General features: G+C 45.4%; 1 protein-coding gene across 1 annotated transcript; it reads left to right on the top strand.

Annotated features, from left to right (window-relative positions):
• The first annotated feature begins 380 nt into the window (after positions 1-380).
• LOC144127929 (uncharacterized) lies at positions 381-17806 on the top strand. Its single transcript, XM_077660938.1, has 8 exons — positions 381-399; positions 5665-5772; positions 11051-11140; positions 12348-12803; positions 14606-14883; positions 16688-16798; positions 16932-17001; positions 17681-17806. The coding sequence occupies exons 1-8, from the start codon at positions 381-383 to the stop codon at positions 17758-17760; spliced, it is 1212 nt and encodes a 403-aa protein (XP_077517064.1). The 3' UTR covers positions 17761-17806.
• Positions 17807-18669: the final 863 nt, after the last annotated feature.

Below are 18669 nucleotides of genomic sequence, written 5' to 3'. Positions count from 1 at the left end.
CAGCCTGGTCCTGACGGGGTGCGTGTGAGCCTTCTGACATTTCGCGTGGGGAACGCTATCCGGAGACCGCTTAATGAATTCAACGTAAAAAAATCGGTAACTTTTTTTTGAAGTGCATTACTAATTCGTACAAGCTGTACTATGTCATCACAGGTAAGATTTGAAGGAAGAAAAACAAACATAAGCTTTTGGCGCTTCCTTTCAGTAAAAAAAAAGAAGCCTATCTTGCTTGTGCTGTCGAAAGAAATATGCGTTAATTTTTAGAGCTGCTGTATATCCTTGCAAGAAGTTTACAGGTGATACACATTTGAGTGCTACACAGTCGCGGTGCCTCGGGTGGGTGCTCTCCGTGCTAGACAGATTTATGGCGGGCCCGAGAGATGGCGCTTCTGGCGCTAGGTGTGGAATCGGCGGCTTAGTTACGGAGCGAGTCCCTGCACGCACAGCCCCGCGCGGGTATAAGGTGCTGGTGGCAAGTTATACGCTAGAGAGGGTATCACTTTGTTTAAGCTGAGGTACCAATGTTGTTCACAGCTTCAGTTTTCTGCCTCGCATCAGGACTGAAGGTGGTCTCGCGGTGTGGCAGCCTTGGTTGCTGGGATTCCGTAGGCCATACGAGTATCCTCGACAGTAATAAGAAGAACCGGCCGGATGCAGGCATGTGTATGGTGGGCCACATAGCAACGAGAACGTTGGATGCAAAAGCGATGCTGAACTGGTGATGCTGAACAGCTGCCCCGAGTTTCGCAATTTAGGCATATACCTATAGCGTTGTGTATTAGTTTTCTTATAAAAATCTCATTACAAGCGTTTTGGAGAGGTTTCTCTAAACACGGTGTGGCGGCAAAATTCCCCCAAGCAGCTGGAGCTTTCAATTATTTTCTTCTTACTTACAGATCGCTTTAAATTGCAAGAAACTAGAAAGCCTCAAACCTTAATCATTTCTAATAGATACCCTTTACCCTGTTTTTTGAGCTCTGTATTACGAACGTCTTCCAGTAGAGATTTTTGCAAGCACTCCATACATGAGTGCTCTATGTCCAGCTTGAATGGTCAACATTAAGAAGTTTGGGGGTCCCATGGAAAGAAGATGAACGCAAGAATGCTTCGCTTTAAAACTAAGATTACTTGCACATGTGATTCACTTCAGTGGAATTTGGTTTTCGACTTCTCCTTGCCTATATAAGAGGCATAGCAAGGATTCTTAATTGCCGTCCAGTTATATTTGAAAATTTCCTTATATAGAAACAAATCAAATGTAAGGCATAAGGCATCAGAAAGTTTAGCATACCACTAAATCTTCACCATTTAAGGTGCAAGGTTTTAGTAAATTACAAGATGTAGATAAAACCTTTAGAGTGTTCGTAATTCCCACATCGCGTCTCAAAAAAGTGTGGTCGACATCGCAGTTGGTGGTGGTACAAAAGACGCCAGTCGTCATCAACCACGTCAGCGGATTCCCGCACATCCTGCAGAAGCAACTCGTCCCTGCACACACTTCAGGAATCTGATGAAGCAAAACACCGGCGCCCGGGTAAAGCTATACTTTAGGATTTCGCACAGCTAAGGCGTGCAGTCAGCACGAAGAAAAATAGTGCCACAAGTGAAGTACGGCTGGAAGGGGTGGTCACAATTCGCGAAAATTCAATACAACAGGGACACCCACAACGAGTTTAGCAGGAGAGTTCTAACTTCTTTGGCATGGGGTAGCGGCCCTATGGTTGGCAGCCATCTTTTAAGAGAAAAATTTTGCTTCACACGTTATTAGTGAAGTGTGATATAGAACTGTGATATAGCATTTCTGGGGATAGGATTTCAATGACGTCCTTATGCTGCTGTACGCTTATGCCTTTTCATATCAGACAAGCCAGTTTAGCGTGAATAAACCGTCAGCGATAGCCCAAAACTGGTTCAGCAAGTCGACACCGCTGCTTTTGACAAGATGACAAGTTGTGAACTTGTGTGCAGTCGCTCGCTGCCGGATAAACTATTGTCTACTTCCCTACCCTACCTCCCTACGCCCAGTTACACTTTCTCATGCTCTCCCACTGACCATTCTACGTGCCTGCTGCACATGTGCAGAAACAAAAAGAAATCAGCTAAGTAGCACCCAATCATTAGCAGCAGAGCACGGAAGAGGGGCGGACTAATTTCGTTGACCTTTTCTTTGCGAGGCTGCGCTCTAGATAGAAGATTCTACCGGCTACGGTATGGCTATGGCATTAGTCAATACTGCCGATTTGTTGCTCTAATTTACGACGAATAAAAGAAGAGCGACGTCTTAGCTGGTGCCGTTCAGTGTAAGCCATATGGCTGGCACTGACATGCAGGACAAATTGCGTAAACACTTCATCAGTACGAAATGACCGGCGGCGCAAACAAGGACACTAACAAGAAAGAGACACCACACGCTCACACTACCAACTGTTTATCGCGCGGAAAGGTGGCTTGTTTAAACATTCAGCTCAAGCATGTAACATCGCGTTATCGCTCCAAACCCAGCACGTGGAAAAAAAACATCAACATCAGGAAAACGAACAAGAAAATTTAACCCCTGCAGAAAAAAAAGTAACAGATTCTGATAAAAGGAATTAAAAACTTATAGGAGGGGGCCATATTTTAGAAAAAACAGCGTCACACAATCGTAGCTATAGCAGAGTCCTACATGAGACGCAAAAGTGGTCAGACACTAAAAAACCAATAACAAATAACAATCTTAGCGAAAGCAGAGTAAACAAATGAAGCAAATGCTGTCAGAAACCGAAAAACTGCAAACACTATAAAGATAAACTCAATAAGTTCAAGTTCAAGTTCGTCTTTATTTACATCAGGAAGATGTAGGTAGGCCCTGACAGAAAAGTGATAAAAATTCACTTGAAGGAGTCCGGGCCCCTTCTACAAGGCAAAATACAACGAAAGCAACAGAGCTTGGTTAACAATGACGAGGTAGAAAAAAAAAGTTAAGAGGCGCTGCGAGCATATATTGTTAAAAGACAAAGAAAATAACTTATACGCCCAAAACAAGAACACTAAAGCTTTTGTACGCTTTTTATAATATGACAAACTGATTGATAGAATCAAGTACACATATTTAAAAAAAAATGCTTGCGTATGTCAGCACATTTATCAAAAGGGACTGAAAGTCACCGCTCTAAAGCGACAAGAATGTCACGTGGGCTACTTTTTTCCACAGATATTCCTCTACTCAGCAGCTTATTTAATACATGTGGAACTGCAAAGCGTAACATAGAACGTCCGTATTCTGTACGACAGAAGGGAACGCACCAGGATGACTGATTTCGAAATGCATATGTTGAATAGTGGCTTTCAGGCAGGATAGTTCTGGGAACGTATACTGGTGGTAGCGTATACACTTTTATATCTCAGTGCTAAATGACATTCATATAGGTCATGAGCTGGTGTAATGTGAAAGCGCGTGAAAAATTCTGTGTGCGCACGGTAATCGACGTTTGCTATGTGCCGGACTGCTTTCTTTTGGCGCATGAATATTTTATTTATGTTGGCCTGCGTTGTATTGCCCCATACTAAGAAACAGTAATTTAAATGAAGGAGGAACAGCGTGTTGTAAATTAGTATTTTTATAGACGTCGGAAGAAAATACCGAAATTTTGCTTGCATTCCTACACATTTCGTGAGGCGACATAGAACTATACTAACGTGAGCGTCCCAGACCATGCTCTTACTGAAAAATACTCCAAGTGTTTTGGCCGTATCTACAATATCTATAATAGAATTCCCAATGGGAAACTGATGCTCTGCCATGATCGCCCTATTTCTCGCTTGGAAAACAACTGCTTTTGTCTTTTTCGCGTTTAGTACCAGGGAGTTTGCTTCGCTGCAGTGTTTGAGGGCATCCAACGCGCTGTTAATGGTTGGGACTAGAAATTCGAGACTATTACCTTTAAAGAACATGCTAGTGTCATCTGCGTAAATTACATATTGAGGCTTATTACTTATATTAACAATGTCATTAATGTAAAGAATAAAAAGTAAAGGTCCCAATATACTTCCCTGTGGGACGCCGGTAAAAATTTTCTGAAGAGAAGAGAGTTCATTTACTATGTGCACACAATGAAAACGATGTTGAAGATATGATTCGATGAGGAGGAGTGGTGTGCCACGTATGCCATAGAGTTCAAGTTTCTTTAGTAGTTTGTGGTGAATAAGGTGGTCAAAAGCCTATGAAAAGCCAACAAAAATTCCTATGCATATCTCTTTATTTTCAAATGCTTCGAGAATTATTTCTTTTTGTGTTATAAAAGCTGTTTCAGTGGATCTGCCTTGATCAAATCCGTATTGAGGTGTAGACAGTAACAAAGATTCTAAAAAAAAACTCCACAGACGGCCGCTAGAAAAGGAGGGCTGAAGAGTCGCACTGAACATGATGTCACAAAAAACTATCCAGAAATGAAACTTGATTTGTACGGAGGGATATCGAAGAGTCGCTAACACAAATGCTTCCCTTCTTTTTAATCATAAAAGCCTCAATAATTTCAGTTGCCACCTGATCGGGACTCCTGCCCAGAATCTGCAGGGGTTGTTCGTTTTCCTGATGTCAGTGCTTTTTTCCCACGTGCTGGGTTCGGAGCGATAATGCGATATCACATGCTTAAGCTGAATGTTTAAATATGCCACCTTTTCGCGCAATAAACAGTTGGTAGTGTGCGCATGTGGTGTCTCTTTCTAGTTAGTGTCCTTGTTTGCGCCGCCGTTCATTTCGTCACGCACCAGCTCTCCCCTCAGGCTGTTATTCGGAAGTTACTTTATTAGTAGTTCGTACTTTCTTGCACAATTTTTCAGACACGATATAGAGCATGGCAAGCCAGCATACATGAAAACGCACTCTTGAAAGCTGTTTTTTTTACTTGGTTTATGGGGGTTGAACGTCCCAAAACGACTCAGGCTATGAGGAACGCCGTAGTGAAGGGCTCTGGAAATTTCGACCACCTGGGGATCTTTAACGTGCACTGACGTCGCACAGTACACGGGCCTCTAGAATTTCACCTCCATCGAAATTCAACCGCCGCTGCTGGAATCGAACCCTCCACTTTCGGGTCAGCATCCGAGCGCCATAACCACTGAGCCAATGCGGCGTCTGCTAAGCTTCTTTGAGAGCAGGAGCAAAATCTTGCAGTTTTGGTGTACGATTCTCTTATGCTTCAAAAGGCGCGTAGCAAACACCCTAACTTGTATGTGTTTAGACGCTTATGCACTCTTAATTCAATAATGAAATAATGCAAAGAGGGCATTTGTTTTTGGATGTTTGTTGAAACGTGCAAGTATTACTGTCCTTTGCTCTGTGGTAATGTGGGCCACTCAGGCACAAATCGGATAAGTGATTACACCTTATAGGTTAAAAAATCAGAGAGTGCGCTGTTTCATTGATTTATTTAATAAAGTTTAATAGCCTCTGTTATCACTGGCGATAAGGAAATTTACTTTGCCGTCTTCAAAGTCTTAATTATTATGTTCGCGGCACATTTCTGCCAGTGGTTTGAATTTTTTTTTTCTGCTTCGGGGAACGGTGTTTTCCTACCTAATGGTCGAGCTCAGTGTTATACATTTTTTTTATCGCTATTGCAGTGAATAAATAGAACAACTTCAACAAAGACGCATGCTGTTCACTGCCGCTCTCATGTCCAGGCCGTCCTACACTGCGAAGTTACAGACTTGGTCGGCGACGCCATTCGGTGCCGATCCCGAGCGTGCAATTCCCGGCGCTCGCGAATTTTGGGCCAGCAGAGAGCACAGGTACGTTGTGTCATCGCTTTGGTCAAAGCACTGACATGTCAGCTCCTCTAAATGCCATTTCACATTTACTGGTTCGCTGTAATACCGTGTTTCATCATGTATGCAACGCGCTATAGAGTTTACTGACGAGCACAGCATGCCCATTTCATACCACGTGGCAGTGCGTGCTACCACGTAGCACCATTTCCTGCAGAACAGAGCAATACAACTTGTTTTTCGTTGTGCTGTACAATGAGAAAGTTGGGAAAGCGAAAGAAACGACAATGCCCAGGTTCAACCTTTGTCAGATGCATAGAGCCTAAGGGTGGGCCTGTGGGTCTAATTTAGAGGCTCGCTATTCATTAACAGTGTTCTAGATTTACTAAAAATCAGAAAAGTTCTCTACAACGCCTACGAATTTCGGTGATGCTACAATAGCCTCTCTGCATGAGCTGGAAGCAATCCCCTTCAATTCATTGCTTTGTCAGCGGCTGCACATACGACATATGGCACGAAAGAGAAGGCTCTCGCAGGCGCTAGTGATTCTGGTTAGCTGCTCCCCTATTAAAATCGCGCCTGATTTGCAGGCGCAAGAGCATTTGCACACACATTGGCAGGCTTATCGTGATTGCTGTAGAGGTAGGCAAGTGCCAGACATGTACCGTTCTCAAATTACAAGGTATGGTTTAGTACTTCTCTTCCCGTGATTTATGGGCATGCCTTCGGTTTCAACACAAACACCAGCAAATCGGGCAGTGGTGGTGGTAACTGTATCGGATCTGGTAACCAGGGTCCTCAAGACTGGTAACCATGCTGTGGAAGCCGGTCAGCCGGGTGGCTGATATAAGAGCGCAAGCGCCCAATAAACGCACTGTTACTCTGCACCTCGAGCTCAGCGGTCGTCTGCGTCGCATGCTATCTTGAACGACACATGGTGTCAGAAGTTCTTATCACGCCCATTCCCCGCTTCAACTGAGCCAGCGCAATGGAAGTACTACCGCCCCCTAATCGCCAACTGCTCTCCGAAGCGCCGGCGGAAAAGTGGAAGCAATTCAGGCAGAGGATGGATTTGTACTTCAAGGCAACTTCGCATGTGAACGGTTTCGCGATTTTAATAATAATAATAATAATAATAATAATAATAATAATAATAATAATAATAATAATAATAATAATAATAATAATAATAATAATAATAATAATAATAATAATAATAATAATAATAATAATAATAATGGTTTTATTTGCGCCTAATGAATACATGGCGCGGGAGACCCGTAGTAAAAGCTGTCACAAGCGACAGCTTGACAAAGCCGGAGGCCCCCCCTATACACTTGACAGCATCATAGGCGCAATGAAACGGCATGTCTCATCCAAAAACAAAATAGAACAAAACACGAAAACATCTGCAATTACAATCACTCACAAGAACTACATAAAATTATACAGAAAATGTGGTAGAATGAAGTTAGAAAGCACTTACAAAAGCAATGAAACATTCATGTGCGATGGCAATGAGTTTAGCGAAAGTAACAGATAAATTAAGCACATTTTGCTTCAAATAAAATTCAGAACAAAGTGAATACAGACAAGCGGTACAGTCAGGGTAAACAACAACGTGACAGAGTAAACAGGAATGGCAAGCGAAGTGTCCTAGTACATGTTGAAATACCGGCGGAGTGTTTTGAACGTCACATTTTCAAGTTGGATATGTTTATGATTTAAATCATTTAGTAACCGGGGTAGTTTATTCTGTATTGTTTGTAGGCCGTATGTTGTGCGAAACGTCCTTACTTTCCAGAGCTCCGTGTGACGTGTCTGGCGTGTAGTAGTGTTTGGTTGTAACCTGGCTAGACGATGTAGAAATGAACTGTTGCTAGCGTTTTCATTCTTAATTGCCTTGCAAAGGATATAATCAAACAGTTTGGTAACAGGAATTATGTTGTATTTGGGAAATAAATGATACGTATGTGAATAAAACGGCAGATTTTCTATTACTCTTACAAACCTTTTCTGCAACTTGTGAAGCTTCTGCAAATTTCCATAAGTTGTCGTAGACCAAACTAAGTGACAATAATTGAGTCGGGAGGAGAATAAGGTATTATAAAGTAACAGTAAGATTTTTGGTGGTAGTAAATTGCGATTGCGGTATACTAGCCCAATTACTTGTGCTAGCTTAATTAGCATGCTGTCCACGTGGACATCCCATGACATATTCTGCTTAAAGACAACACCTAATGTCTTAATGTCGACGTAATAGTGGAAACGGACCATCGACCACTGATAGCCATTGCCCAGAAGAACCTGTCAGACATGCCTCCTCGCCTGCAGCGTTTCTTTATGTGCCTCATGCCGTTCAACATTTCTCTGCTGTACGTCCTAGGGAGAGACCTTGCTCTGGCCGATGCTCTCTCAAGAATCCGATGCAACAGCGATGAGCCACCTGAAAGCGAACTAGAAAATGTGGCCACCCATGCAACGGCCGGCCTCTCCACTCTCGTCAGCGACACAACAGCCAAGCGGATGGCAAGAGAAACGAGTGAAGACGACGAGCTAAGGCGAGTCACTGAAGCCCTTCAAGATGGACATAGCGTTATAGGTCAGCTAGCTCCCTTCGAAGCTCAGCTATCAAGTGTGGAAGGCGTACTGTTGCGTGGATATAGAGTTGTCATTCCGAAGTCCCTAGAAAAGAAATGTTGCAGCGCCTACACGGGGGCCACTTGGGCGTCGGAAAATGCAAAGCAATGGCCAGAGTATTGATGTATTGGCCTGGTATGGCAGCAGAAATAACTGAGAAAGTTTCCAGGTGCCAAACCTGCCACCGTTTCGCTTACATGCAACCAAGTGAACCCCTAATGCAAAGGCATTGTCCCGCTTTACCGTGGGCTAGGGTAGGCGCGGACTTGTTCGAGCATTACGGAACTACCTTGCAGTCTACGATGCCTATTCCAATTACCCTGAAGTAGAGCCGCTTTCTCACACTACTAGCCACTGTGTAATAGAGGAGCTGGCCATGATATTTGCACGTCACGGCATCCCGCTTGAAGTATGCACGGACGGCGGACCACAACTTTCATCGCAGGCATTTCATGCTTTCGCAGAACAGTTTGAATTTGCCCATGTTGTTTCTAGTCCCGGTTTTCCACGCTCAAACGGTTTGGCAGAGAAAGGGATGAACTTGGTGAAATGTTTCCTCAAGAAGGCGCTATATGTGAATGAATACTTTTGGATCGCCTTCTTAATTACAGGACAGCACCACTCGAGGCCGGACAAGCCCCATGCGAGCTACTCATGGGCAGGAGGTTAAGAGCGAGGCTGCCTGACTTCGCAGACCGTAGGGCACCAGAGGTCAAAAAGCACACCCAAGCCCACCCTCAGAGACGTCCACTAGAAGCACTCGGCGAGCATGACACCGTTAGGCTGCTCGACAAGGGAGGGCGGACCACAAAGGCCCTCGCAGAAAACGCCGTCGCCCCTCGCTCATACATGGTCCGTAAAAAAGACGTGAATCAGCTTCGTCGCAACCGTCAACATCTGCTGCGAACAAACGAAGAGTTCGACCCCTCACTGGAAACCATTCCTGACTGTACGGAAGACAGTGCTAGCGACTGTGCTTCTATTCCAGGCTTGCGGCACCACAGGAGTCCCTGGGCAACTCGAGCCCCACGTGTGACGATCAAGCCACGGCTGCCCACACGCCTCAAGAGCATCCTGATCCAGGGCAACATAGTCCTCTGGAAACCATGAATTCCGAGCCGGACGACGCTGGGCTTCGCCGGAGCACCCGGTTAAGGAAAAAGCCCACCCGCCTCGTGTGTCAAAAGGACTTTCATCAAATTGCTTGAATCGATCTGCTGTTGTATTGTGCTAGTTTTTTTCTGTTTTTAGAGGGAGAAAGATGTATCGGATCTGGCAACCAGGGCCTTCAAGACTGGCAACCATGCTGTGCAAGCCGGCCAGCCGGGTGGCTGATATAAGAGCGCAAGCGCCCAATAAACGCACTGTTAATCTGCACCTCGAGCTCAGCGGTTGTCTGCGTCGCATGCTATCTTGAACGACACAGCAATGACTTTTATTTTCAAAAGGAATGGTGTGGCGTAGGGTACTGGAATGCTAAGACATTGCTATAGGCTGACAGACACATACACAGGAGATAGCCCTGGACCACAGATGTATGGAGTTCGCACTTTTCTTCCTTAGACAATAGCATCAAATGCGAAACCCAGGGGTCTTTTTTATCTGAATGAAGAGGCTTTTACAAATATGATGATTCTGGGTCATTGAGGAAGCGCACGTACTAGGATTGTACAGGCAGCACTTGCTCAATGAGTGGTCGTTAAATTGTGACATATGATGCGCCTGGAGACCTAGAATCTTTAAAACCTCTGACACACTCTACGGCCGCTTCTAAGTCAACCGAGTTGTACTGGGTTCTTGCAGGGCGTGGTGCTTGGCTTCACAGCGCGAAGCGGACTACCAGGAGCCACGTCGTGTCGCAGGCGCGCACCAATCTTATCTATAAATTGCTACCCATTATAACACTTTATGGCTCTCTCCTTTAACTTCCGTTCCGGGGAAAGTGCTGCAGGTTAGGGTATTTTGCATCAAACTAACCTCTCTGTCTTGGGTGTCGTAAACCTTTTTCTGATCACAGTAAAAATTGGGTGTGTGAAAAGCTGAACATTGAACTTCATGGCTACTTATGTTGAATAGCCGGCGACTCGAAGGAGTTGGATCAGGTTGAACGCTTCGATGTGTATGTAAACACCTGTGTAAACTGTGAATTTATAGCTTCTTCTTAGCCTGGGCTACAGGCAGCACTGATGCATGTGCTTCAGCCAGTTTTCAGTTTTTTTTATGTCGCAACCTGCGGCCCTTATTGTGCCCCAGAGCTAATGTCGTATATAACATTTCTGAAACGAGTGAGCTTGATAACACAGCTTCCACCATACTTTTGTAGGCAATTTTTACCTTCCGTAAACGTCATTTTACCACTACTTTTCTTGCATCATCTCAACATGTATAGAATAGCAAATATGGGATTCCCTGACGTTTCTGGTACTCATCTGCAACCGTTCTAGCATATCTACGAAATTTTTTGTATGTCTATGTATAAATAGCAGCGGGTATTTTTCTTGAAAAGCTTATTAGTTGGCTTCCGGACACACTCAGTTTGGGCGGAAGAAAAAAGCATCTGCATAAACAACAAATGACGAATGGTGCCTGAAAAGATTAAGAGTTTGCGCTGAATACTTTCTTTGCTTTCGTCACTCTTTCGTATCTGTTATTTTCGCTGCAGGCACTGACGATTCGGCATCAGTACCGGTGCTCCGACAAAGAAGTCCCTTGACGGGTTTTCTGACAGCCAGCGAGGAACAGCTCTTTCCTTGTACGTCTTGGATATTATGAAAAGGCTCCTGCGCAACGAAGCCGGAACAAAAGAAATCTATGCACCATATCAGCTGTGTGCTCAGTAGTTTAGAACAAACTGGTTAGCAGCACCTGATGATACGTTGTAGGCAGCAATGTTCAGTTCACAGCCTAGGTTATAAGTGGGCAAATGAAGTTATGTGCAGAACGTGGTTCTAGCTAGCAACCCATCAAAACATAACCTTTCGTAATAATGAAGGCGTCCAAAAGAAGAATCCTACGGAGCCCAAAACCATATAACGCTAGACGAGAGAGAGTTGCTATGCGAGCGCAAAAGCAGATACCGCGCGAACTGCCACTTGCTAAGGGCAATCACTGAGGTGACCAACGCCGACGCGGGGCGGCCCCATGGCAAGACCTTGAAACTTTCTCTTTTTGGATTGGCTTGGTGTCCCGCTAAGGCGCTAGACTTGAAAACAATAAATCAAGGTTTCTGCCGTAGCAAAGCTCGCGCCGCTTAGTCGCAACAGCGAAAAGACGGAAAGACACAGAGGGTTCAAAAAATGCCGATATATGAACGGTTTACGATATGTAGGACCTCCTAATAAAACACTTTTGTGAACTACTTGAAGGTAGAATCAGGCAATGAAACTTTGGGACTGCATATTAAAACGAGTAACACGATCAAATATTTTGATGTTCACAAATCCAAATTTTTGGCCATTTTTCGCTATTTGAAAGCCGCATCTCCTGTTTAAAGAATTAAGCTACCAAGAGGTCTGGGAGAAGAAGTAGATCGAGAAACAATAAACTAACAACCGATTTTATTGGAATGCGGTCCGCTGCTTGGTTCTTCCCTTGGAGGCAGTAACCGCTTAATGATTTCAGTCGTTTGCACAATGTTACATTCCCTGTTTCCCTACTTCGTCTCATTAGTCGGCCATTCTTCCTTTCCAAGTTGCTCTTGTTCAATGCAGTGCAAACTGGCTCAAAGGTCTTCAGGCCAAACAGCTTCCATGCGAGCATTATAATAAGGTCCAGAAAATTTTGATGAGGACGATGGTTTTTTTTTTAACTAATAGGTATTTAGATCCTACTGGACTGCATACGGGTACCACGAAACCGGTGAAAATGAAGCCATTAGCCTGAGGTCTTTTGACCGAACATCTACCCATTTCCTTACTTTTCCATATACCTCCCTAACATATGGCGTCTGCAACTCTCAGTGAGCGTCAGCAGCGACACAGATCAACCGTTGAACGTGGGTGGAAGATTGAAACGATGGCTTCGGGACGCCGTTTGGCCAGACCTCCTGGGCTATAACCCGACCATTTGCGGAGGGGTGCTCGAAGACTTCAGCGCCGCCGAATACCACGGCGGCACCTTGCGTACGGAGGAGCTGGCACCGCGTCCTCAGACGTCTTCCTACGGCGGCTGCACCAGAGATGACGTCAACAGAGCCGACGATGCGAATCGTGCGAGCACTGAGGCCTTTGAGACCCCCCTCCTGGACGATATATACTGCCGAAGAAGCGATGCCAGTGAGGACGGCACGGATGAGACCGAAGTCGTAGAGGGCAACTGGGCTGACTTGGATGAATCGCGGCCTCAGCGCCTGGAGTGGCAGCCTTCCCATCACCACCAGCGCGACGAGAGAAGACGCTCCGGGTTAGCAGACTGGGGTAAACAACTTTTGTTCGTTAGCTGATTTAATTTTAGCTAGATGATCTTCTAGCATCAGGAAAACGTTACGCTGTTGTACTTAGGCAAATACTTTAGAAGTGTGCAGGTAATTAAACACAAAGGAAATCAAACGAATCTTCATGTTCTGCCGCACTCTATGCCTGGTGTTGTTGCTTCCCTGATCCCCTCAGTCCAACTTCCTTAGCTCACTGAAACAGTTCAACAACATACCTTGTAATACATGCAAACTTTGTACATCCTGAATGAAATGTTCTAAAGGCGGATAATGCTATTTGATGCCAAAGAGGTAGTTAAATAAAATGCGACTTTTTACGTCGTCATCTTTGTGAGGGACTTTCTTGGTGCTGAAGAACGACACCTTTTTGGTGTGGCCTTTGGTTATGCGTATTAACAAAAGTTTCTTCACTGGAGACTAGTGTTAATCGTGCACGTTGTTAGCCAAAAATAGGTCGCATATGATTTCGAATGTTCCCTGCTGAGATTCTACCATTTTCAGTCAGTTTAACGAGGCATCCTTATGGGCTTTAGGGTTACGGGGGAGGGCGGGGGGAGTAGTGTGCCAGGATTTGCCAGCTGAGACAATGCGATCGGGATGAGTTTAAGAGCGATCGCAGTTGTGACAGTTTGAGACAGTTTTAACGCTATAACGTTAAGGTTCCCGCTCTGCAGAAAATCTGGCGTCGCCCTCGGTACCCTCGTCGGTACCCTCGTGTGAGGAGAAAATCCCCGCATAAGCAACCTAGGGGGCACCCTAGATCACGTGACGTTATGCAGCCATCACAACCTGACCTTAAGATTGTGAGCAAACTCCCCACTGTGGCAGGTGGCAGTTATTGGAGATTGCTCGGGAAGGCCAACCCGGGCCGCACAACCCTACCGGTGGCAGCACCTGCCATCCCGGGGCACTAGCGCATTGCTTAACCGCTATACCACTGCGCCAGGAGGAGTACGAGGACTCCCAGCGATCTATGAATGTAAATTAGAGAACGACCAATTGCGCATATATGAGTATTAACCCATTAACGATATCGCGTCATGCCCAAACGGCAGTTTCAGAGCGCTAGCGCTGAACCTCTCACTCACTGATTTCTCCGACCTTTGCTCGAAGTTGAACAAACCAGAACGACTTGTGCTGGCGCACCTGTATCACATTTATCCTAAACAAGATAAAACGTCCAATTATTTTCCCAATTATAAGAAGACACATAGCCTATCGCGGACGTTGAGCGAGGGGCTCCGGAATAAGTTAAATCACATGGGTTTTCTTGACGCGCACTGACATCGCACATCACGAAGACACATTTTCCATTTCTCCTCCTGTCTACAGATGCGGCCGCTGCGGCCATAATTACACCAAGGCTCTCAGGCTCAGTAACCGTGGGCGATAATCATTGAGTTCGGCCAGTAAAGTTCGCCGCGGTTATTGAAGATGTTCGCCTGAGTTTGCCGATAACGGGTGCTAAAAGCATTTCGTCCTTAACTGAATCATCTTCAAATATTACGAAAGGCATTGGTTTCGAGACTCTAGAGTTGAGCATCTGTCGGATTAAAATGTGACTTCATGCGCGCTGGCCCACTGAAGGAAGTTTTTCGTCTATTTTGCTTGGCCCATTTAACAATTTAAAATATTAATTTGTATCATTACGCATCAGTTTTTGTTTTATTATCCAAGTGAATAGTAACGAGTATTAGCTCTGTAACTGAAATCTACTCCAACGTTGGCTGTCAACAATGTGTAACTGTTTTGTGAACTCAGGGTGTTCCCGATACACTCTCGCAGAGTTGTCGCATGTGAACAACAGCGGTCTCTCGGAGGACACTGCCTACTTGGCTTTGCCTGAGAACAAGTGCCCATCGGAAGAGGTTCTCGGTGCCTGTTCATTCGACCAGCACCAACAAAACGCTTGGTGCGCTGCGGCAGCTGCTGTCGCCCCGTGCTTCGTATCGCCGGTAGAGCCGCTTCGGGCACCCCCGTCATTCGCAGGACGTGTTCGAGCAGCTGCTGAAGGCCTGCAGGCAGCCGGAGGCTGTCGCCTTCTCCGAGATCCTGCAGGAACTGTGAGGTGGTTAAGAGGGCAAAGGGCTTGACACAAAGTCGACACAACCGGGAATGAGTAGCGATTGTACAAACCAGACACATCCGTATGGGTACAGATGCATAATAAACCGAAAGAAACAATATTTAAAGCTAAGTGATAACATCAGTTTCATTAAGCGCATGCGCAAGATGTACCAGGGCTGAAGGATCAAGTCTGAAAATCGCAGCGCGTGTTGCGGCCAGGAAAGACCCCAAAGACACAAGATTGTTTGAGGCTGCTCGTATAGAACCTAGCTTACTTTCCAGTAGTAATAACTACAGCGGAGGTGGCCCCTGCTTTTTTGTTTGCGATACATGCTTCTCAAACTGTCTGTCGAGTGATCATCCATACAGTGGCCGCAGCAAGAAGGGTTGCTGTTCTATCTTTAAGAGCATGAAATGCTTTTAGCTATGCCTTGTTGCCATCCTCCCTTCCACTTTCCGTTGAAAGTTTGTCCCTAATATGTCGTCATAATCTCTTGTGAAGAATGCATTGAAAACTATACGCTATAGTAAAACGGATTAGATTCAGTCAGGTCCCTCATGTTGGAAATGTCGAAAGTCTAAACTCAAAACAAAAACTAGTTCAGCAATGTAAAAAAATGTTCCTGATGATCGCATTCGTCTGCTCTTTCTAACGATACTTTCAAAAGCAACCAAGTTTTTGAGGTACTTTTTCTTTGTTAGGTACCTTTTTAGGATACCTTTTCCTCGGGCACTTCACCCCAGAAAAAGAGCACCAGGCTGAGGGAATGTTGTACATATCAGAAAACTGGTAGGTACCCTGAGGCACTATAGGGGATAGGAACCAGCGCCCCCCTAATTCGAAGCGGCAGCTCTATTACGAGGCCATTGCATTCAGTGTATCTCATATGAATGCGACGTTAGAAACCTCATCACGAAAAAAATCTGGCGTAGTTTGTCATCAATTTGCTTGTTCGAGACAATGAAGCCCCGTGGTCTCGTTATGACTTCACATGGTCACAATTTCCATTCCCTGAAGGATGTGACGGCATTACTCAATGGTGACGCCTGTCTTCCCGGAAGGCCTACCAACGGCCACAGGCAGCTGCCAGGTGCCAGATGGCAGGACAGATGAAGGGAGTAAAATAAGTGTGGAAGAGACACCGTAGAGGGCAGCTCCTGGTAACTTTCGACCACCTGGTGTTCTTTAATGTGGGCTGACCACGCACAGCACATGGCCGTATAATGCATTGTGACCGCATGCCACACTGGAAACAACGCGGCAGCGTGTATGCCCTTGAGATGTAGCACATTTCAATGTGGAGTTCATGGTCGGTGGTAGGAGTTTCGAGGTGCCATTTTTCGATAACTTCTTTCTCTTTCTTATTTCTCTCAAATGCAGCGCGCACAGGGCACCGAACATATGAAACAGAATAACAGGCTTTCATATTTACTGGAGAACAAAACTTGATATATGTCGAAGAAACATATGTGCCCTCTTTCAAGTGATTTGGTATCTTACAATAGACGTGCACTTCTTTATTATTCGAACTTAAGCAGATCTTCGGCATCTAACCTTCATGGCCTGGCCAATACTATTTTCACATTACACCTGTTCAGCCGCTCGGTGAGGAAATCTGGTTCGGATGGTTTGTTACACGTGCGCGCCATATTCTGGGAAGGTGAGCATCAGTCCCATCACGTACCCAGTCTGGATGCAGCCGTCCAGGGCGCAATTCGTTTCTAGCAACATTGGCCGCTCAGCTTCCCCCCCCCCCCACCCCAAATATTGAGCCCCGACCTTAATTTTCTTCATTTCAGCAATGCTCCCAAGCTGCGCACACCGAGAAGCTTCGTGGACAGATGGCGAAGGCACGCGTCGCAAGAGCCCGCATGCGCTTCGCTGTTCCAGTCATCTTGTACGACGGCAAGGTGCGATGCATTTGTGAGGCTTGTTCTTGAGCCTTCGTCTATCCAACGATCTTCGCATCTCCTAGAGATTTCTCGCCTTGACACATGCGCTTTAATTACCTCTCGTGCTTTACAAGTCTTTCTCCGTATCCAGAACATCTGCAGGTCAGCGACGCTTTCCGGCGGCCTGGAGATCTATGGGCGAACAATCATCAAGTTCTTGGGTGAGTATTACTTATCATCTTTACCGTAGAGGAGAAACTCGAGAACAACTTTCTTGTTTGCGTCCAGTCGCGTTCGCGGGAGTGAGCGTTGTTGTAGCATGCTGTAGTCGCTGCTTCCCATTCTTGTGTGCATAACCATATTGCGAGCTAGGTAACATTGACAACGCGTCAACGAAGGCATGCCTGCTTCAGTGCGGGAGAAGTAAATGCACGGCTGGACCGAAGTATATATTCGCGTGCATCGCAATACAAACGAACGGTGCCAGCGGGTTTTTGAAGGCGATTGTCTGGTGTGGGTGCGGGCGATTGTCAGCTCCGTTCGCGAGCTGATTTGTACCAAAGAGCTACCGATTGCAGTCTCGCGCACTTCATGATGTGGGAACTTGCACCTTATTTCACTGCCCACGCTGCAGAGTACACCCTTCTAGTCCTAACATCGGCAGCTGACAGATTCCGACAATAGACGTCTCTGTAGTTTGTTGTTTGGTTTTCCGCTTTCGTATTCCTGCAAAAAAAAAAAGTTATGAGCCTCAACTCAGTTCTTTTTCGCTCTTCGTGACTTTTCGCAGCAGTCTTGTGACACTTGTGAATATTTCCTTTGGTGTAAATTGTTTTGCAGCGCACACGTGTGGTACCTATTTCTAGCAGCGTTCTGCATCATCGACTAACCCATTTACAGGATGTATGCTGACGGGTCGACTAGAAAGCAGCGAGGTTGATGTCACGCATTCGCTCTGCGGCTGGAAGATTCCGTGCTGAAGTGACCATCTACGAATGTTAAAGGGACATATCGGAGGTGATTCTAACTCCAATGAAAGTACACTTTATCGTCTGATGCCACATTACCCAGATTGTGTACTGCTTTTTTAAGTAGAAAAAGTTAATGAGATAGCTAGCCGGTGAACTTCAGTATGACACAGATCGCGCACAACTTTTCCCTCTTTTTCTTCTGCCCTTCTGAGATCTCCGTTCCAAGAAAGAGCTGGTCCCACCGAACAAAGAGAAGTGGAAGAAAGTGACCAATGCTATCAGTTTCGTCGAAGCCATTGGTCTCGAAGATCTTCGAAGGTCTCATCTCAATGCCTCAGTTTTTCTGGATGTCAGTTGCGGCTGAGTCGCTCCCGGGCTCAATCCGTTGCAGTCAAAGCAATGCCATATGAACACTGCAGAAGCGAAGATATGGCCTCTTTCCTTCACACCATGCAGCGATTTTATATGCGGAGTGTCTTTCTGCGATATATGACCATGCTCAACATTTGTTGACAAAGATTTTGTAAACTGAAAAACTGTAAGATAGTGGTGTACAAATATTGAAGATAATGGTCCATTCTTTCGATATGTAGCAAAATCTTTCTTTTAGATTCTTTTCATCCATCGCATCGAGCAGTTAAGATTGCCATAGAAAACCAGTAGGGAAAGCTTTTGAGGAGAGCAAAAACGCTAATACTAAAAAGAGTGCAAGCCTGCCGACGGGATATCTGCAGATATCTTGATTGTTGTAGTGAAAGCTTACAATATATGAAAAAATTGCGCTCATAAACGTTACATGCTTTTCCGCAGAATTGTTCGGTATGTTTTTTTTCCTGGATAAAGCACCTGCGTAGTCCCAGCACATGGTTTCGCAAACAGCGTGTCATAGCAGTGCTAAGTTTGTGCCCCTTGGGCCTT

The sequence above is a fragment of the Amblyomma americanum genome, chromosome 1, assembly GCF_052857255.1.
Source record: "Amblyomma americanum isolate KBUSLIRL-KWMA chromosome 1, ASM5285725v1, whole genome shotgun sequence".
NCBI classification, from domain to species: Eukaryota; Metazoa; Arthropoda; class Arachnida; order Ixodida; family Ixodidae; genus Amblyomma; species Amblyomma americanum.
Note: the sequence above shows the minus strand (reverse complement) of the source record. Positions and strands in the feature narration are given on the sequence as shown.

Coding starts and splice junctions, on each gene's coding strand:
- LOC144127929 (XM_077660938.1), top strand. Junction 11,141..12,347: donor CGAGGAACAGCTCTTTCCTT/GTACGTCTTGGA, acceptor TGCAACTCTCAG/TGAGCGTCAGCAGCGACACA. Junction 14,884..16,687: donor TCCGAGATCCTGCAGGAACT/GTGAGGTGGTTA, acceptor TCTTCATTTCAG/CAATGCTCCCAAGCTGCGCA.